The 16,800-nt window shown below is 34.9% G+C and overlaps 1 protein-coding gene across 1 annotated transcript; it reads right to left on the minus strand.

The window, feature by feature from the left end:
• Positions 1–8,033: 8,033 nt before the first annotated feature.
• On the minus strand, positions 8,034–13,264 carry WNT8A (Wnt family member 8A). The gene is made up of 6 exons (XM_072420102.1): positions 13,194–13,264; positions 13,058–13,091; positions 12,836–12,974; positions 12,077–12,202; positions 10,426–10,568; positions 8,034–8,818 (listed from the first exon to the last, which is right to left on the minus strand). The coding sequence occupies exons 1-6, from the start codon at positions 13,262–13,264 to the stop codon at positions 8,246–8,248; spliced, it is 1,086 nt and encodes a 361-aa protein (XP_072276203.1). The 3' UTR covers positions 8,034–8,245.
• Between the last annotated feature and the right edge of the window lie 3,536 nt (positions 13,265–16,800).

The following is a 16,800-nucleotide window of genomic DNA, read 5'->3' on the forward strand; positions in this document are numbered from 1 at the left end:
AAAACATACAGCCAAAGCAACCCAGGAGTTTATTAAAGCAAAGAAGTGGAATATTCTTGATCTTGATCTGAACCCAATTGAGCGTGCTTTTCACTTGTTGAAGACTAAACTTCTGACAGAAAGGCCCACAAACAAACAGCAACTGAAAGCCTCTGCAGTAAAGGCCTGGCAGAGCATTAAAAAGGAGGAAACCCAGCATCTGGTGATGTCCATGAGTTCAAGACTACAGGCCGTCATTGCCAGCAAAGGGTTTTCAACCAAGTATTAGAGATGAACATTTTATTTTCAGCTTTTTAATTTGTCCGATTACTTTTGAGCCCCTGAAATGAAGTGATTGTGTAAAAAAAGGCTTTAGCTCCTCACATTTTTTTGCAATCTTTTTGTTCAACCCACTGAATTAAAGCTGAAAGTCTGCAGTTCAACTGCATCTGAGTTGTTTCATTTAAAATCATTTAAAATGAAGTGTGGTAATGTACAGAACCAAAATTAGAAAAAAGTTGTCTCTGTCTAAATATTTATGGACATATATATATATATATATATATATATATAAACCAATAAAAATTTAAACAGACCTTCTCATTTTCATAATTTTTTTTTATACATTGTAGATTAATATGGGAGACCTTAAAACTATGAAAAAAAAAACACATATGAAATGATCTTTGAAACAAAAAACTGTTAGAAAATCAGAATAAGTTTTAGATTCTTCTAAAAGTGGCCACTTTTTCACAGTTTTGCACACTCTTGGATTTCTCATGAAGTAGTCACCTGGAATGATTTTCCAACAGTCTTGATGGAATTACCAGAAGTGCTGAGCGCTTTTTGGCTGTTTTGCCTTCACTCTGTGGTCAAACTCTTCCCAAACCACCTCATTCGGGCCCCGTTATTGTGGAGGCCAGGTCATCTCACTCAGCACTCCATAACTCTCCTTCATGTTCAAATAGTCCTTACATAGCCTGCAGGAGTGTTTGGGGTCCTCGTCCTGTTGAAGAGCAATAGATGGTCCCACTAAGCACAAACCAGATGGGATGCCATGTAACTGCAGAATACTGTGGTAGCCATGCTAATTAAGCACACCTTGAATTTTGAAAAAATTACCAATAGTGTGACTAACAAAACCCAACACCTCCTCTGTGCTTCACTATGGAAATCCCACATTTAAAAAACATATTCTCAATATTAATTTACATTGTAGAAAATAAGAAAATGAATGAAAAACTATTGAATTAGAAAGTGTGTCCAAACTTTTGACTGCATAAATATTTACTTATTTAGGATTGCTGCACAAAGGAGCATGTTTGCAGACCCAGTAATAATTCTACTACATTTTTTGGTATATTGGTGATTCACTCTCTTTACTGTGGTGTGAGTCTTGCCGCTGTTTCTTCCTGAAAAACTGTTTTGTTTCTGCTTTCACACTGACAGCTTAGTGTTTACATTCAGAGTGTGCTGTATTATGGCTCCTATATGCCACTATGTTTTTGGTGTCAGTCCAAAGAAGAGTGCTTTGGCTTCTTTGTCTGTTGGATGAAAGCTAATTGGCAGCTTGTGTGTGGTGCACTTACCTAGGGGGTTATGGGCTCTAGGGGGGCAGGGAACTAAAAGACTCTGAGGAGGTAGTTTGGCTATAGGTAGCTTTATAGATCCTTAGTGGGAGAGGGGTGCTCTGGAGGTGATCTTCCCACTCCCTGTGTTCTTAAAGTTCAGACCTTCTTCTCAACACAGTTTCTGCCTGAGAATGAAGTCAGCTTTTTCTTCTTTCCTTCCTTCCTCTTTTCTGGACATCATTTCTATTTCTACGACACTAACCAATCTTCTTTTGATATATCTGTTTTCTGCACACATGTTTGGCATGGCCTGCGAACAAAGTCTTGTTACCATTTGTATGCAATCATGTGTTATTCAGTTGTTTATGTTGAACATTCATATATTGCTAATTGTTCATTTAAAATGACTTTTGCCTGATGTCATAACTTAAGTATTAGCAGCCAAGAGATATCACTAGCAAGGGGAAAAACTTTTTTTTGCATGCTGAGGGAGCTATTATGAGTGTTTGCCCTGAGGCTGTTCAGATGGCATCTGTAAAGCTGCCCGCCCTCTAAAGTCAATTTAGGTTAGGGCAATTTAAATTAGGAAGTGACTGTACTAAAACTACCACAGGGAGTATAGGTACCTGGAATATGTCATGAACTGTTAACCCTCATTTAATTTCAACTAACTCTATTGGGGCGGTCCATTTATTGTCTTGTTTTGACTTTTACATTTTACAATCTACAGGTTCTGGTGGTGATTTAAATTTAAAGTTGGTTTCCTAATAGTTGTTTTGATCAAATCTGTAACTGCAAATGGATTTCAAATTATTTAAACTTTGTATGCCTAGCCTTACCTTGGACACCTAGGAGATGCCAGCAACAAGGGTAGCAAAAATTCAGCAGGGCTATTGTGGGTGTTTGCCTTGAGATTGCCCAGATGTCTGTGCAACTGACTGCCCTCAGGAGACTACGGGCAACTTAAGTTTAGAAGGGAAAGTAGGTGCGTGTAAGTGAAATGTCCTCCAGCTGTAGTAAACTGGCAGGCAGCAGGCCTGTGTGTAAAAAACTGGAAGACAATCTGGTTATTAAATATTCATAAGAAGCATGATGGTTTAGAGATTAGCACTTTGGCTTTTGTAATGCTAGGTCCCAGGTTCAAATCTTGTCCAGGACACTATCTGCATGGAGTTTGCAGGTTATCCTGTTGCCACCCTGGGTTTCCTGTGGATACTCCAGTTTCCTCCCACATTCCAAAAACATGCAACTAGGTTCATTGGCTTCCTCCCAAAATTGATCCTGTATTAAAGACATATGACTGAGGTAGGGACAATATTATGTGAGCCCCTTTGAGGGATAGCCAGTGACATGACTAGGGACTTTGTAAAGTACGGTGTAATGTTGGCACTATATAAATACTGTATAATAATAGTCATGTTTTATACTAATTTAGCTTGCTGCAAAAAGTTACTAATTTGGTGATTTTGAACCAACAAGGTTAGGTACTAATATCATCAAAAATGTAATGTAAGAAATATATTCATGTTGTAAAGTTCTATCTATCTATCTATCCATCTATCTATCTGTCTATTACTAAACTACCCTTTACTAACTGACTGACATGTTGGAAAACATCTGTGAGAAGTAAAGAGCACATTTGACATTAATCAATGCTGGATACTAGGTATGACAAAAGCATCATAAGCGTCTACTTATAAATAATTTGAATGGATAATGTTCAAGTAGATGCACAATTAAAGATTTTAAAGTTTTAAAATCTGTGATCAGGCAGTGCTTTATTGCAGAAAGGGATAGGCAATGTCCCTTCTTAAGCAATCTTATCTGCCTGATTTCTCCCCGCACCTGGAGCTTTGTTTGCCAGAATACGCAGCAATCCGGCTTTCTCTTTTCTCCATGTTCTCAGCCTGGCCAATCAAGATGGCTGAAATTCTGAGAGGGGAAGAGAAGAAAGTGGCGGCAACCTGTGATGAAATGAGGATGGGGGGTGAATTTAACAGCGTTTAGTTCCCCTTAAACTGAATGACAATGACTTCAACACTGTCTATCTTAACCACTTTTTTAATTAAAACACTTTTCATCTTTTTTTTATTCTTTGTTGCATTCCAGTGTTGCTAATCCCCTTTTACCTATTCCTAATTGAATGGGTTTTATGAAGATCACGTGAGTGGACCCTGGCTATGGTATTTAATAAAAGATTCAAATTAAAAAAGACTGAAATGTAATTTATTGCAGCTTTCCATTTTTTAGAAATGGTCGCTGCATTTATTTTTAAGAACATTTTCACCATGTAGACAAAATACTTGTTGATTAAACAGGTAAGACATTATCCTTGTAATTTCCTGTGAATTGAACTGATAAATAAAACAATGTTATCTTCCTTCTAAGCTATCTTCTGTAAACTACCAATTCCGCTATAGCCAATGTAATGGAGAGGAAAAAGTATTTGTAGTTCTGTTTTAGGGTGAAAGGAATTGCTAGTTTTATGTCTACAGTGAAAATCTAAGCATCCACCACATCTAAGGGCTGCTAAGCTGTAATATATGATATTTTTGTTTTTAAGTTTAGATATTATTTAATAGGTAATTGTCCAACTTGTCCTATCAGCAAGTTAGATAATACATTGTGATTAGTATTTTCTTTCATAGGACTACAAGCAGCCTGGTAATAGCATAATAAGTGATCTGTTGTTTAAATACAGTTTATTTAATTTATGTAAGTGCAGGATGGTCAGAAATAATATGCCTTTAACTGTTGGATCAAATTTACTAATAACTTGGGTCAGTTGGTCACCATATAAAACAATAACTAGTATCAGATAACAAGAGTAATTGTATTCTGTTTAAGTAATTAATGACAGAGTTTATCCTATGTAACATCATTAACATCATGTACGTAATCATCGTTCACTAACCTAGAGAATCTCTTGTCAATCAGTTCAATTACAGTTTATTACCTTCTTGCAGTTCCTTGTATACCTTAAAAGTGAATTTGAAGATAAGGAAGGCTCCAGAAGACAAAGCTTTAGAAATCATTGAGTCTGCATTTTTTTAAACAGTGTAGGAGATCCTAAATGTTTTAGGTGGTGTTAAGTAGTTTTGGTCTGTATTTGAATATGTCCCCTTTCTTTTATCAGATTAGCACATACCAGCTAATTAGATGTCATTAGCATAGAGAAATATAAATATAGACAAAGTAGTAAGAAAAAAAAACATACATACCCATATATGCATACAATATAAGCATGTGTGTGCATACATATGTTTTTTTTTCCTTAATTTCTTTTTAACATGTATTTATATTGTACACATTTTCTGTATGTGGTAGCTATGCACAAATGTGGGTATTTATTGATAGGAGGATATATTTCATGAGCTTGTTGGAATGTTCATTTCCTAGAATCTATTGCTGGAGGAAATGTCTCTCCAGACTTGACACCATGCTTTGGATAAGTAACAGCAGGAGATGAGACCACCAAACAGTTACAGCCTTTTTACAAGCATACAGTATAACTGTTTGGTGGTTCAAAGGACAGAAGTTGTTCTTTATAATAATGAATCTCACTACAGGCAAATGACATTTAGCATATCAAAGGGCTGAGCTTTATGGAGTGGGCTTCCATTGTTTCTATTGTTCCTGAAGTGTCATTCAGTCTTTGGACAACCTTCTATATCCACAGCAGGCAAAGTTTAACATATAGCAATGAGAAAGACAATACACAAGGTGGATATTTAGTTGTACACTTTGCAAAATTCTACAAAGGAAAATTTTCTTCTGCCATTAAACTCCACAAATAATGCAAGAAAACAATTTTACAGGGAATTATTATGCTAGTTTGTTTTAACAATGTACTGAAATGTGGCAGTGGTTTGTACCAAGTCAGCCAATAATGAAAACAGGAAAAGGTATGTAAGAGTGATACCTTTACTGGCTCATATGACATTATAGTTGCCCAATCAGGCATTTTTCGCTAGGTCTGGCCAATACTTTCATGACTGTAATTTGGCTGATCTGTTTTTTCGGAAAGACGTATAAGGCATTACAATATAAACATGCAAGCTTAGGTGAGCCATACGCTTACCCTTCAAGTTTTGGAGACACCTGCTCGCAGTCAAACCATCATCTAACATTTATAGCTATAGGTTAAGGAAGTAGAGACTGTTTGTTACTGCAAAATCATGCATAAGGGAAAGACAAAGATATCCACATGATTAGATAATTTAAGTGAACACACTTTTTTACTAAGGTATGTAAACATTATGTTGATTGCCATTAATATTATAAATTGCAGTTGGAAAGACATTATTTCCTTTAAGCCAAATTAAAATCAACCAGCTAAATACACAGTTAAAATATTTTCAGCAAAGCTATGTGACCTGCTAAAGTTATTGTAATACTAATCAGCTTCCCAAGCCAGACAGCAAAGCCATGTTTGTGGCATAATTACAACAGTTAAGCAATACAGATAGGTTACCTTGATGTCCTCTAGCCTGTGATAGGTCAGTTAAGAACCAATCACTGATGTATGATATGATATGAGGTATGATATGACCGTTGTTATGCTCTCTCTTACTTCAAAATGTTCCATGTCAGCACATAGGCAATGCACCTGACTGGCACCCAATTCTGCCGCTCCCTTTACTAGTCAGTTCTCTTGTACAGGAATTTACAAGGAGTTAAGTGAAATTCAGGTACTTTTTTTTTATAAATTCATATCTGTATTAAATGACTTTTTTATATTTTGTCAGAATTCTGCTTTAGTGGTATGATTAGACTTTATACTAAAGTGCCATCGGAATAGGATGTGAGTGCACTATTTCTTATTTTGCACCTGTATTTATATATCTGTTGCAGTTGTTACTGCACATATTCAGTATTAAACCAATGAGGTTAGGTGAGCATCGCCGATAAACGGTTGGAGTGGGTGCAGTGATGAAAGCAGGGTGCAGAGGGGAGTAGTAATAGAAGTAGGTACAGAGAGTAAGCAGTTGTGGAAGAGGTGTGCAGAGATAAGCAGTGGATAAAAAGAGCAGAGGTGAGGGATAGACTCCCCACAATCTTGTTAGCACAGTGGGCTTGATTTATTAAAGCTTTCCAAGTCTGGAGAAAATCCACATTCATCAGTTAACCTAGGTCATCCAGCAAACCTGGAATGGATCTGTTCCAGGATTGAAAAACATTTGCTAACAAATAGGTAAATAATAATGTTGAGTTTGGACTGGGGCCACCACTGGGGGTGATTTATTTAGTCAGTGAACTTTGGTAATTCAGCAAGCCTGGAATGGATACGTCTTTGCTATTTGTTAGCAAATGTTTTCAATCCTGGACCAGATCCATTCCAGATTTGCTGGATCACCCAGGTCCCCTGATGAAAATGTATCTTTCTTCTCCAGACTTGGAGACTTGGAGAGTATAAAAAATCAGCCCCAGTGGGGGCCCAAGTCCACACCCAACATCATTATTTTCCTTAAAGTGGCTGGGTCTGGTATAATCCTATTGGTATGACAGAAAGTAATCCATTTTCAATTTTGATTTTTTAATTTTTATATAAACCCCCTAGCGGTAATCCCGAGTGTGACTTGGGGTCACCTAAAACTTGAAAAAGAAAAAAACACTTACCTTGCTGCGTTGGGGTCCCACGGTGTCCTGCTGGTTCCCGTAGGTCCTCGGGCAATGTCCTTCCTCTTCAATCTTCTCCCAGCGACTGCAGAGACATTCTCCGAGGTTTCCCGGTGACGTTGGTGCGGGCGGGAGGAGAGATGGGAAATTCTAATAATTTTGTATTGAATTCAATACAAAATGGCTCAATTTAGTCAAATACAAGAAAATATTTGTATAATATATAGATATATAATTATATAATATATATATATCATACATGCTACTGTACAGTTATATTACATGTTTAACTATTGTTTTTATTTTTGTGTTTTTTTTTTTTAAAGTTTAATAATAAATTTAATAAATATTGGACATATTTTGGTGATTTATGCCTAAGAATTATAGGCCTACAACGTAAAATAAATTTCCATGCAAGAAATTGTACCGCTTTTTGCATGGAAATACGGACAGAATTAGAACATTAGGGGGGTAGGTTTTCATTTTTAAAATGGAAAAACAATACATTTGTGGGTTGTGTTTTTTTGGAAACTGAATATTGGCTTTCAATGTTAATATAATAAAATGTTAGGTTATTGCAGACCTAATATTCCTGTTAGCTAATCATGTGTTTTAGAGGCTAATATATATCTACTTGAGGTATTGAAATGGAAATGCAAACCTACACTTTCACTTTGGTAAATAAACAATCCCTATTCCTTTAGTAAATAAACCGCATTGCTTTCCAGGAAAGTTGTATATTGGTACTTTCATTTTACCCACTATGGTGTTTAATTTTTTAGGAATGGTCAAAAAGAACACAGATATGAGTATTTAATTTAAATAGTTTTTTACTTTAATTGTAAAGACTCGTTTTGATTTGGATTTCACATTTATCTTGAAAAGTGCATAGGTTTTGTTTTAGGAAATATTTACAACTGACAAAGTTTATCAACAGACAATAGTATACAGTATTTAATTTTACAACATTGATAAATTATTAGGAAAATACAAAAATAATTCAACAACAACAAAAAATAATTCAATAACCAAAAAAAAGACATGACAAAAAATGTTGTATTGTCCATGGCAAAATCCTATTTAACTTCTCTGTAATGCCCCCGGTTTTTCCTTCTTGTAAAGGTGTTGTCAGAATTTTTGTCCTTCCTCGAGCAATAATGCTTGACTACCACTTGTTTGCATTGCTCACACTTTACTGTGCAGCACCAATGGAATTTACAGTTACAGCTGCTAATAATCTCAATCTTCTTTTCTTCTATTTTCAGGCCGCATTCAGTACAAAGCCTCCTGCAGCTTCTCCTTTCCCATTGCGACAAATTCTTACCACTCTGCAGGCATTCCCGTCCGTCTGTTCCCTGAAGACCCAAGCTAACGTTTTTTAAACAATAATCAGGTGAGTCTTCAAGGAATATTAGTTCGGATTTAGCAACGATGCCAAAAGCGTCAGCTATGGCTCCTCTGTTATCTGCACTATTACCAGATCTAATTTTCCTCTTGTCCATCTCCAGTTTCAGCGCCTGATCATGTTTGACCTTCAGGTGATTCCCAATATCCCGAAATTCAGCCAGCTGTAACCAACAGGTTTGCACGCTACAGCTTCCCGATACACCATGGCACTTGCAGGTCCTCTTCATTGTGGCCTTTACTGCCTATTTGGGATAGAGTTACTTAGAGTTAGACATACAATAATAGATCAAAAAAGTTGTTTGTGGTATGTGTTTACATATATATATATATATATATATATATATATATATATATATATATATTAGATAGATATACCTTGCCCTTTTCCTAAAAACCATGTACAAGTTCCCCACTAATTCATAAAAGTAAAGCAAGTAAAAAAAAAATAATCATCTACTCACAGTACATATATACTGGCAACTAATAAACATAAACACCAAAAGTTATCTAATGAAAACTAGAGACCTTCATCCAGTGCTTTTATTTGTCCTATAGCAATTTACAAGCTGGGAGCAACCACAGTGGCAGCAAGTATTGAACTTAACTTATTGAATACTTGTAGCATATAGAGAGCAAACATATGGAAGCATGACAGTACATAGCCCCTTTGGAAATGTACACTTAAATCAATTATAATACAACTAATGGACATGAATGTCATAGATTGCCATAAGAAATTAGATGTTGTTTTTTCATTATGTAAGGTATGATACTGTGTCATACAGACAAAATAGATTAAATTATGCAGCAATTGGTTGCATGGGTAACACACGCTGTGTATTTTTCTAATTTTATTTGCATTATTATCTACTATTCTTTAAGAAAATGTGTTAGTGTGTAGTAATATGAGGCTTTGTTAACAGTTAAAACATTTGTAACTACAACCTTTGGTCACCACAAACCCAGTAACTGCAATAGTATGAAAAACAAACTCTATTAATGCATTGCAAGAGAAAATGAGGTGGACATGTAAGTCAGACAACCCTTTTAGGATAATCTCCTTTTTAGTAATACATGAAATAAAGAAATGTACATTTAGTAGACCTGTTGAAAGCTTTGTAATTTACCATGGCCTACTTTTTTCACTTACATAAATCTTTTTATTGCTGCATATCTTTTATAATAAGTCTTTGAGAGAAATGAGCCAATGAAATATGAAGCTTAAAAAAAGAAAGAAAAGAAATTCATTACCACTGCATTGAGCAGTCTAGAATTTGTGTGTCTTGCACCCAAACAAGCACTTGGTATATTTTTATGAAACTAGGTCTTTAGGTAAAGTTGCGTGGTAACTTTAGGTTTCAGTAAAACTAATAATAAAACTTATTCCTAGACAAATTGCTTCCCATAAAGTTTGGTTTTCTGTTGGCAAAACTGCTGTCATTGTTAACAGAAGAGGATAGCCCAACAGGAGTATTAGCGCAAATATTCAAATGTTGACTGGAACTGAACTTCAGTACAATACATTTACTACACTATGCTTGAAATAACATACTCCTCCTTTGATACTTCTGGAGTTAAAGTTAGTTACTATATAAAAACCTTAATCCCAAACAAAGAACACAATATACAGTGGTGGGGAATCTACTGAATACTTAGCACACATTGTAGTGATGCTTTCAGTGACTGCCCTTGTCACATTTAGTGACAAGGAGCTTACCTAAAAAATTAGGAAGACTTTTCACCTTTCGGACAGAAGTCTCTTGGTCCATTCTATTTTAATGTTGGCAAGGTAAAATATGTGGAATGTGGAAAATAAATGTGATTATCAAACAATTGGTAATAGACTTACAAGTCTTCCTGCTTCATTGTTGTGTAAGTTCATTAAAGCGCGTGCATCTTGTCCTGTCTCCAGGCCATCCACAAACAGCTTTGAGATCCTTTCTCCAAATTCAACATTATCGCTACATCCTCCCCATACCCAGCCTCTTCCACCTAAAAAAAAAGCATGGGTTCATTATTTTGTCATCCAACACTATCTAAACCACACTGCTAAAGCACATTACATCCTATGAAAAATCAGGCAGCTTTGCAAATTCTAATACACAATTAGGGATGTAAATAGGTGTATTTTTTTAACTAGTGAAAGAGATGTTATTTTGCATTTGTAATTTATTGACCTTTCACCATCCTCCTGCTGTGCATTACAATAGTATGCTGTTGCAGGCCACAGCAGGAAACTGGTTAGTAGGACCAGGAAATCAGAAGCACAAATGGAAATTTCCTCTAGCTAGGAAAAAGTAGAATGCAGAACAGTTCACGGGGTTACTGTGTGTAAATCATACATACTTGGATACAAAAATGCACAACCTCTGCTTTTATATAGAATTAGGCTACGTACACACGTGCAATAATTATCGTTATAAACAAACGATTAACGACCGATCAACAATTTTGCACGATTATTTTGAACCATCGTATTCTGCACAATTCTGTACATGCTGTAACGATACGATCGTTCAAATATAATCCACCAATAATGTACACACACTAGATACGATCGTTTGAACAATGCAGGAAGTGACATGTACAGGAGAAAGTGTACCGCAGAAACATCCACGATCACTGAAGGACCGGACACAGAATAGATAGCGAACGATCCTCGCCTAATCAGATCAGCCCGGGAAGGTTGTTCGTTTTTAACGACATTTCTCGTTTATTACCGTCGTTGGCAAGTCACTGTGCACGTCTTTTGTTAATGATTATCGGATGAGCAGTCGTTAGTTGTTAATTTCCAATGGTAATTATTGCACATGTATGTACGTAGCCTTAGCTTTATTTACCAGTCATACTAATCCAAGGAACCATCTCAAAGGCACACCAATGCATTTTAATATGTAAAGCTTTCTATAATGTAAGCTATTTTTAAGTTTTTATATATTACAAAGTATTAAAATATATTGCTATATAAACCTCCCCAATGGGCTAAGAATATTTAGAAATATCGGGTATAGCTTTACTGTAAAACTTTCATTTTTTGGGAGTAACAGTTCTATTCTGTTACCCCCCAACAGGCAGACAGCTGTTTCATAAAGAATGAAAGAGATATCTGCCATGTTGGAATTACTATACCTCTGAGACCCACTGCAGTCCTTTGTGTTGCCAAGCAAAGCAAGTTCTATATTCCCCACAAAAAAAATGATCATTGACTTTTATCAAGGCCCTTTAATAAGAAAAGCACAACTATGAGTGCCTCAACCAGGATGTTGGTTTTAACATGTTACTTTTCCCTGGTTGATCCCATTTAAGTTGCAATATATATATATATATATATTTTTTATTTTTATTTTTTTTTGCAGGTGGTGAAATAACCATTTAAAAAAAAAAACTAACAACCAATACACGTTACAGTTATACAATTTTAAAACTGTTTGGACTGTAACTTTTTTAGGATCAACCGACTTTTTACAAATGTAGCATCATTTGGATAAAAAGGAACTCACCAATTCTTCCATTTCTGGAATCATCACATCCACAGTTATCAAAATCGCCCATGCTGCAGTTTCTTGTCAAGGTATACATTACTCCCGCTGAACTGATAGCATGTACAAAGGATGTTTCTCTTGTTGCTACAGATAAAAAAAAAAAGCAAAGTTTTTTTACACCACACTATTAATTCACATACATGCAATATGTTATAAAAAAACTCAAATACAAAAAAAAAGACAAAACAAGCTACATTTTTGGTGTTTTAGGGCTCCTTCTAAGATTTTTCAATTGAAAAATATTTATTGCTTGTCATTTTAAAGTTTTAAATTTTTTCTATGCACTTAATTGAAAAAGACAACACAGACAAATCTCAAGGTGCATCAACTGAAGTAACCAGATATTAAAACACATCAGTTTACTGTTGTCAATTTAGTAAATTATGATTTGTGTTTGGTTGTCTAGGGAATCCACACTATCTTACTTAGTAAGTCTATGTTACAATAATAATGTCTCACATAGAGAAAGCATGTAACTACTATAGAAAAAATATACTAAAGGAATGAAATAAGGCTTAAAATTGACCAAAACAGCAAACTTAGTAACAATTAGTAACAACTATATTAAAAGTTCTATATCATTTAACGATTCTGTTAATAAGTTACTTTATATTACATTTAAAAGGTAAACTATTTAATGTACAGCGCTGCGTAATATGTTGGCGCTATATAAATCCTGTTTAATAATAATAATAATAATAAAATGGGATGCATTACCAGATCTGAGTCCATTGTGAGTTGCCAATTGAAGCGTGCTTTCTGGACAGTTCCATCTTTCCCATGCAAACTGAAACTTACATTCTTCAATGCCACTCTGAGCTCCAACTGCCACACTTGTGGAATATGTCAAATAAGCCTTTAAAAAAAATCAATAATTATACTATCTGTTATAAAAAAAAAATATATATATATATATATAGAGCTTGAAATATGAATTACCTTCGGTCCTGTCATCAAAAAGTTGTTAACTGACCTACAAGGGGAATGGGAGATATTAGTATTCTTTTTTTTAAAAACAAAGTAAAAGTTTTAGCTTAGAAAAAAATTATTTTTGTATTCTATTTGTAATGCTTACCATGCTGATGCAGTGAAAAATGGGCAAAATACTAGAATTGTAGTAAAAATGTACAATATTTTGTATTCCATGGTTAATAATCCTTTTGAGTACATTCCAAGGTGTTGTTCACAGAGAGCTGAGATTCCCGGTATAGTTGAACATCTGACTAGTGATACTTATAAGGCAGTAGAAGGTACAACAGGCACCCTGGTTTACTGCTAGCCAATGGCACTGCTTTAATGAGAAGTTCATTGGCTAATGTGTGAAAAGCCAACACCCACAATAACACTTGGAAGACAATGAAAATGACCAAGGTTTGCAGTAATAAAGCAATAGACTTACAAGTAGCATAGTTTTAATTATATTAAAAGTTTTAAATGACTTAGTTACACCTTTCTTTGACAATATAATAAGTTATCTCTATTGTGTACCAACAAGAAAAGTCATGATGTCCATATTTTCTATAGTCATTTTTTCATTGAAACTTAATAAAGAATTAAAACCTGAAAGACAGTTGAAGAACTAAAACCAGGATAAAAACCACACATGCATATACAATTGCATAAACTAGCTTAACAGGGTTAGAAAACAATTGTATTTTAAGAAAAGAAGGGTCCTAAAAATTCTCTTTAAAAATGTGATCCTAGGTAGTTCTTTAATGGCTGACTATGCTTTTTCATTGGTAGCACAATAAATACTCATATTGCTGGAATTAGCATTTTACTTGTGATCTACACTTCTACACATATTTTATTGTTCACTACAGTTGTTAAAATACTTTTATTTAGAAATAAATACATTATTAAAGAAAAGCTTTTTGTAAATAAAAATGTATATTTAGTGTGCAGTTTGTATAGAATGAAATGTTGATTCAAATGATATGAGTTTTATTATAATATTAAAATTACAAGTGGTTGTTATATTAATAATAAAGAAAACAGTGCTGGTAAATTTCCTTCATACTGCAGGACTAAGGCACTTGTTTGAGGGTAAAGAAACAAGCACAAATACCTACCTTTTTCACCTTTTTCCCGGTTCACCTGGCAGCTGCTGCCCTTCTCCACTCTCCGACACCCCTGAAAGTAGGTAGTTTCTCATCATCTTTGGGTACATTGCAGCACTTTTATCGTACATGATTATGTTAGAAAGCAGGATGGAGTAATAAGGTAAGTCTTTCTCCCTATTTCCACCTTCCCTCAATTGAGGAACCAGGTACGTATAGCACCGTAATCTACCTTCAGTCAAAGGTTTATTTATTCAATGCAGTGTGGGGGGACCTAGCTGCATGGGTATATCTATATGTCTTTAAACATGCTAGCTGTGTGTTTATTAAACAAATAATATGAATATTGTATAAGAAAAATGTAATTGTATTTAACCTTTATCTGTCAGTTCTTTCAGGGAGAGTTCCCCTCATATCCCATGGGGGATATCCCTCCAAACAGAGAGAATCTCAGTGTTTCTCCAGAGTTTGATAGGGGCTCCTAAAGCAATGAGCAGTTTGTGCCACTCAGTTTAACTGACACCAATGATCTTTATGGCTATCCTAATGGGTTATATTCATCAAACAGGCCAGCAAAGAGGCATACATCCCACTGACCACCACACTAAAATGCTGGGAGCTGTAGGTCTTATGATTTTAATTCTACACACATGTAGTTCTGACTCTTTTAGTATATTGCTAAGAATAATGGGAAAATTTGACAGTGGATTTTACATATTATTTTTCCATGGCAGAAAGGATGAATTGCATTTATATTAGTGGTTATTATCCATTGCTTTTAGGCTGCGGCGTGAATAATTCTGAAATATGTAAATCATGAAATTTATTGCCAAATGTTTCTATTTCCAGAAACATATGAAGCGTGCGCCAGGGATGGATGACCTCTTGTGTGGGAGTTACAATACTCTGGCACAGCCATTCAAGATGGCTGAAGATCGTTGCTGGGTGGAAGAAGAAAGATTAGAGAAAATCTGCTGCAAACCTGATTACGTATGATGATCTTATAAATATAAATAGGCCTTAGGAAGAATCGGTTCTTAGGTTAACATTAAACACTGAATCCTATCCCTGATTCCAGTATGCCCCTTAAATCAAGATCAGGTATTTATGCGAAAGCCTTGGGTGTAAAAAAGAAATAAAATAAGTTCTACTGATGTCAAAAGTAATTTTTTGGTCACAGAATTTTTTTGAAGCCTAGCACATACAAACAGTTCTGTTGGCAAATTTGTATTCAACAGACTGATCCAATTAATATTCAGATTACTAATCAAAATTCTGTCCTTCTAATCATTTTTCCCAGATGGAAATATTAGATGGAAATATTAGGAATTCTGATTAGATGTACTCAGTCGTGTTTACACTTGATACAACATAAAAATCTAAAATATTGGTCTCCTATGAACAGTCAGTTGCCTAAGTTCCTTCACAATCAATTTAGATACAAATGCTTTATAGTATAAGAAATTAGAACATCTGGAAGTATAGCCATGAAATGATTACCAAGTATTATTACTTCTACTTGAAAATTTGTAATAGTTTAAGTGGATTGTAGTCTCTAACAACATCCATTTTCAGTATGCTGACAGATTTCTGCAACTAACAGGTTTTTTTTTGAGAGCTTGTAAATAAATAGGAATTCCTTTGTGTTATGTTGCAGTGGGTACTACACATGCATTAATGTGTGTAGTGGTAAGGCAGTCTATTTAATTAGCATGAATCGAGAATACATGCCAACAAACCCTAAACAAGAGCTGCAGCATTTTTGTAACACTAAATGCAATTGTGCAATGCAATGCACATTAGCAGACCAAAAAATTAGGCAGCAGAATATGTTTAACACTATAACACTGTCCATCACAGTAAATAACACATGCATTGTACATGAGTGACACCACAGTGAAACCTACTAAATATTGTGCATTATCTTGTGTTGCAGTAACATGTAGGGGAACATTTATTTCCCTGCATGTTACTAAAATGCATGGAGTTTAGGAGACAAGCATTGACAGCTCAGTTATAAATTATATAAAGTAATATAAAGTTTTTTTAATATAAAGGTATAAAGTAATAAATATTAACTCAAATCTACACATTAAATATTTTGTGTAAAATATGGCCAGTATTCTTTCCATTATGGCTGTTCTGCATTTCTGCATAAATTCTGCATTTATGAAGATAACTGATTTATGTCATAACAGCTGCTGAACATCTGTATAGTACACTGTACGAAGAGCAAAGCCTGCAACATGTTCTACCATTCTTTTCAGATCAGTCTGAGTTTATGGTATTATATTATCTCAGTTCAGACAGTATTTAGAAACCAACCTGTGTATTTTTATATGGTACTTCTGGTTGGGACAATGTCCGGATTAACAATAAATAAAATAGATCTGCACCAAATAAGGGTGTAAATGGTAGCAGTGTTTGCATTTCCAGTGTGTACTGCCATTGCATTGTATTCTAAACTGGTGGCTAGACAATGTAATTACTAGAGTGTTATACAAAATAATGCCCGCATTTTGTCATAATGGGACAATTTAGTTACATTCAGCTAAATAATTAAACAATGGATTAAATAGAAGCAAGGATATATGAAGTACCCTGGACACAATTGGTGCATAA

Source organism: Pyxicephalus adspersus, chromosome 8, assembly GCF_032062135.1.
Source record: "Pyxicephalus adspersus chromosome 8, UCB_Pads_2.0, whole genome shotgun sequence".
Taxonomy (NCBI): domain Eukaryota; kingdom Metazoa; phylum Chordata; class Amphibia; order Anura; family Pyxicephalidae; genus Pyxicephalus; species Pyxicephalus adspersus.

What these genes read in the sequence shown, in the direction of transcription:
- WNT8A (XM_072420102.1), bottom strand. Translation starts at nt 13,264, where the DNA reads ATGGAATACAAAATATTGTACATTTTTACTACAATTCTAGTATTTTGC. An exon ending in TCACAATGGACTCAGATCTG is followed by an intron (nt 12,203 to 12,835) that starts GTAATGCATCCC and finishes TTTTATCTGTAG; the next exon opens with CAACAAGAGAAACATCCTTT. An exon ending in ACAATGAAGCAGGAAGACTT is followed by an intron (nt 8,819 to 10,425) that starts GTAAGTCTATTA and finishes TATCCCAAATAG; the next exon opens with GCAGTAAAGGCCACAATGAA.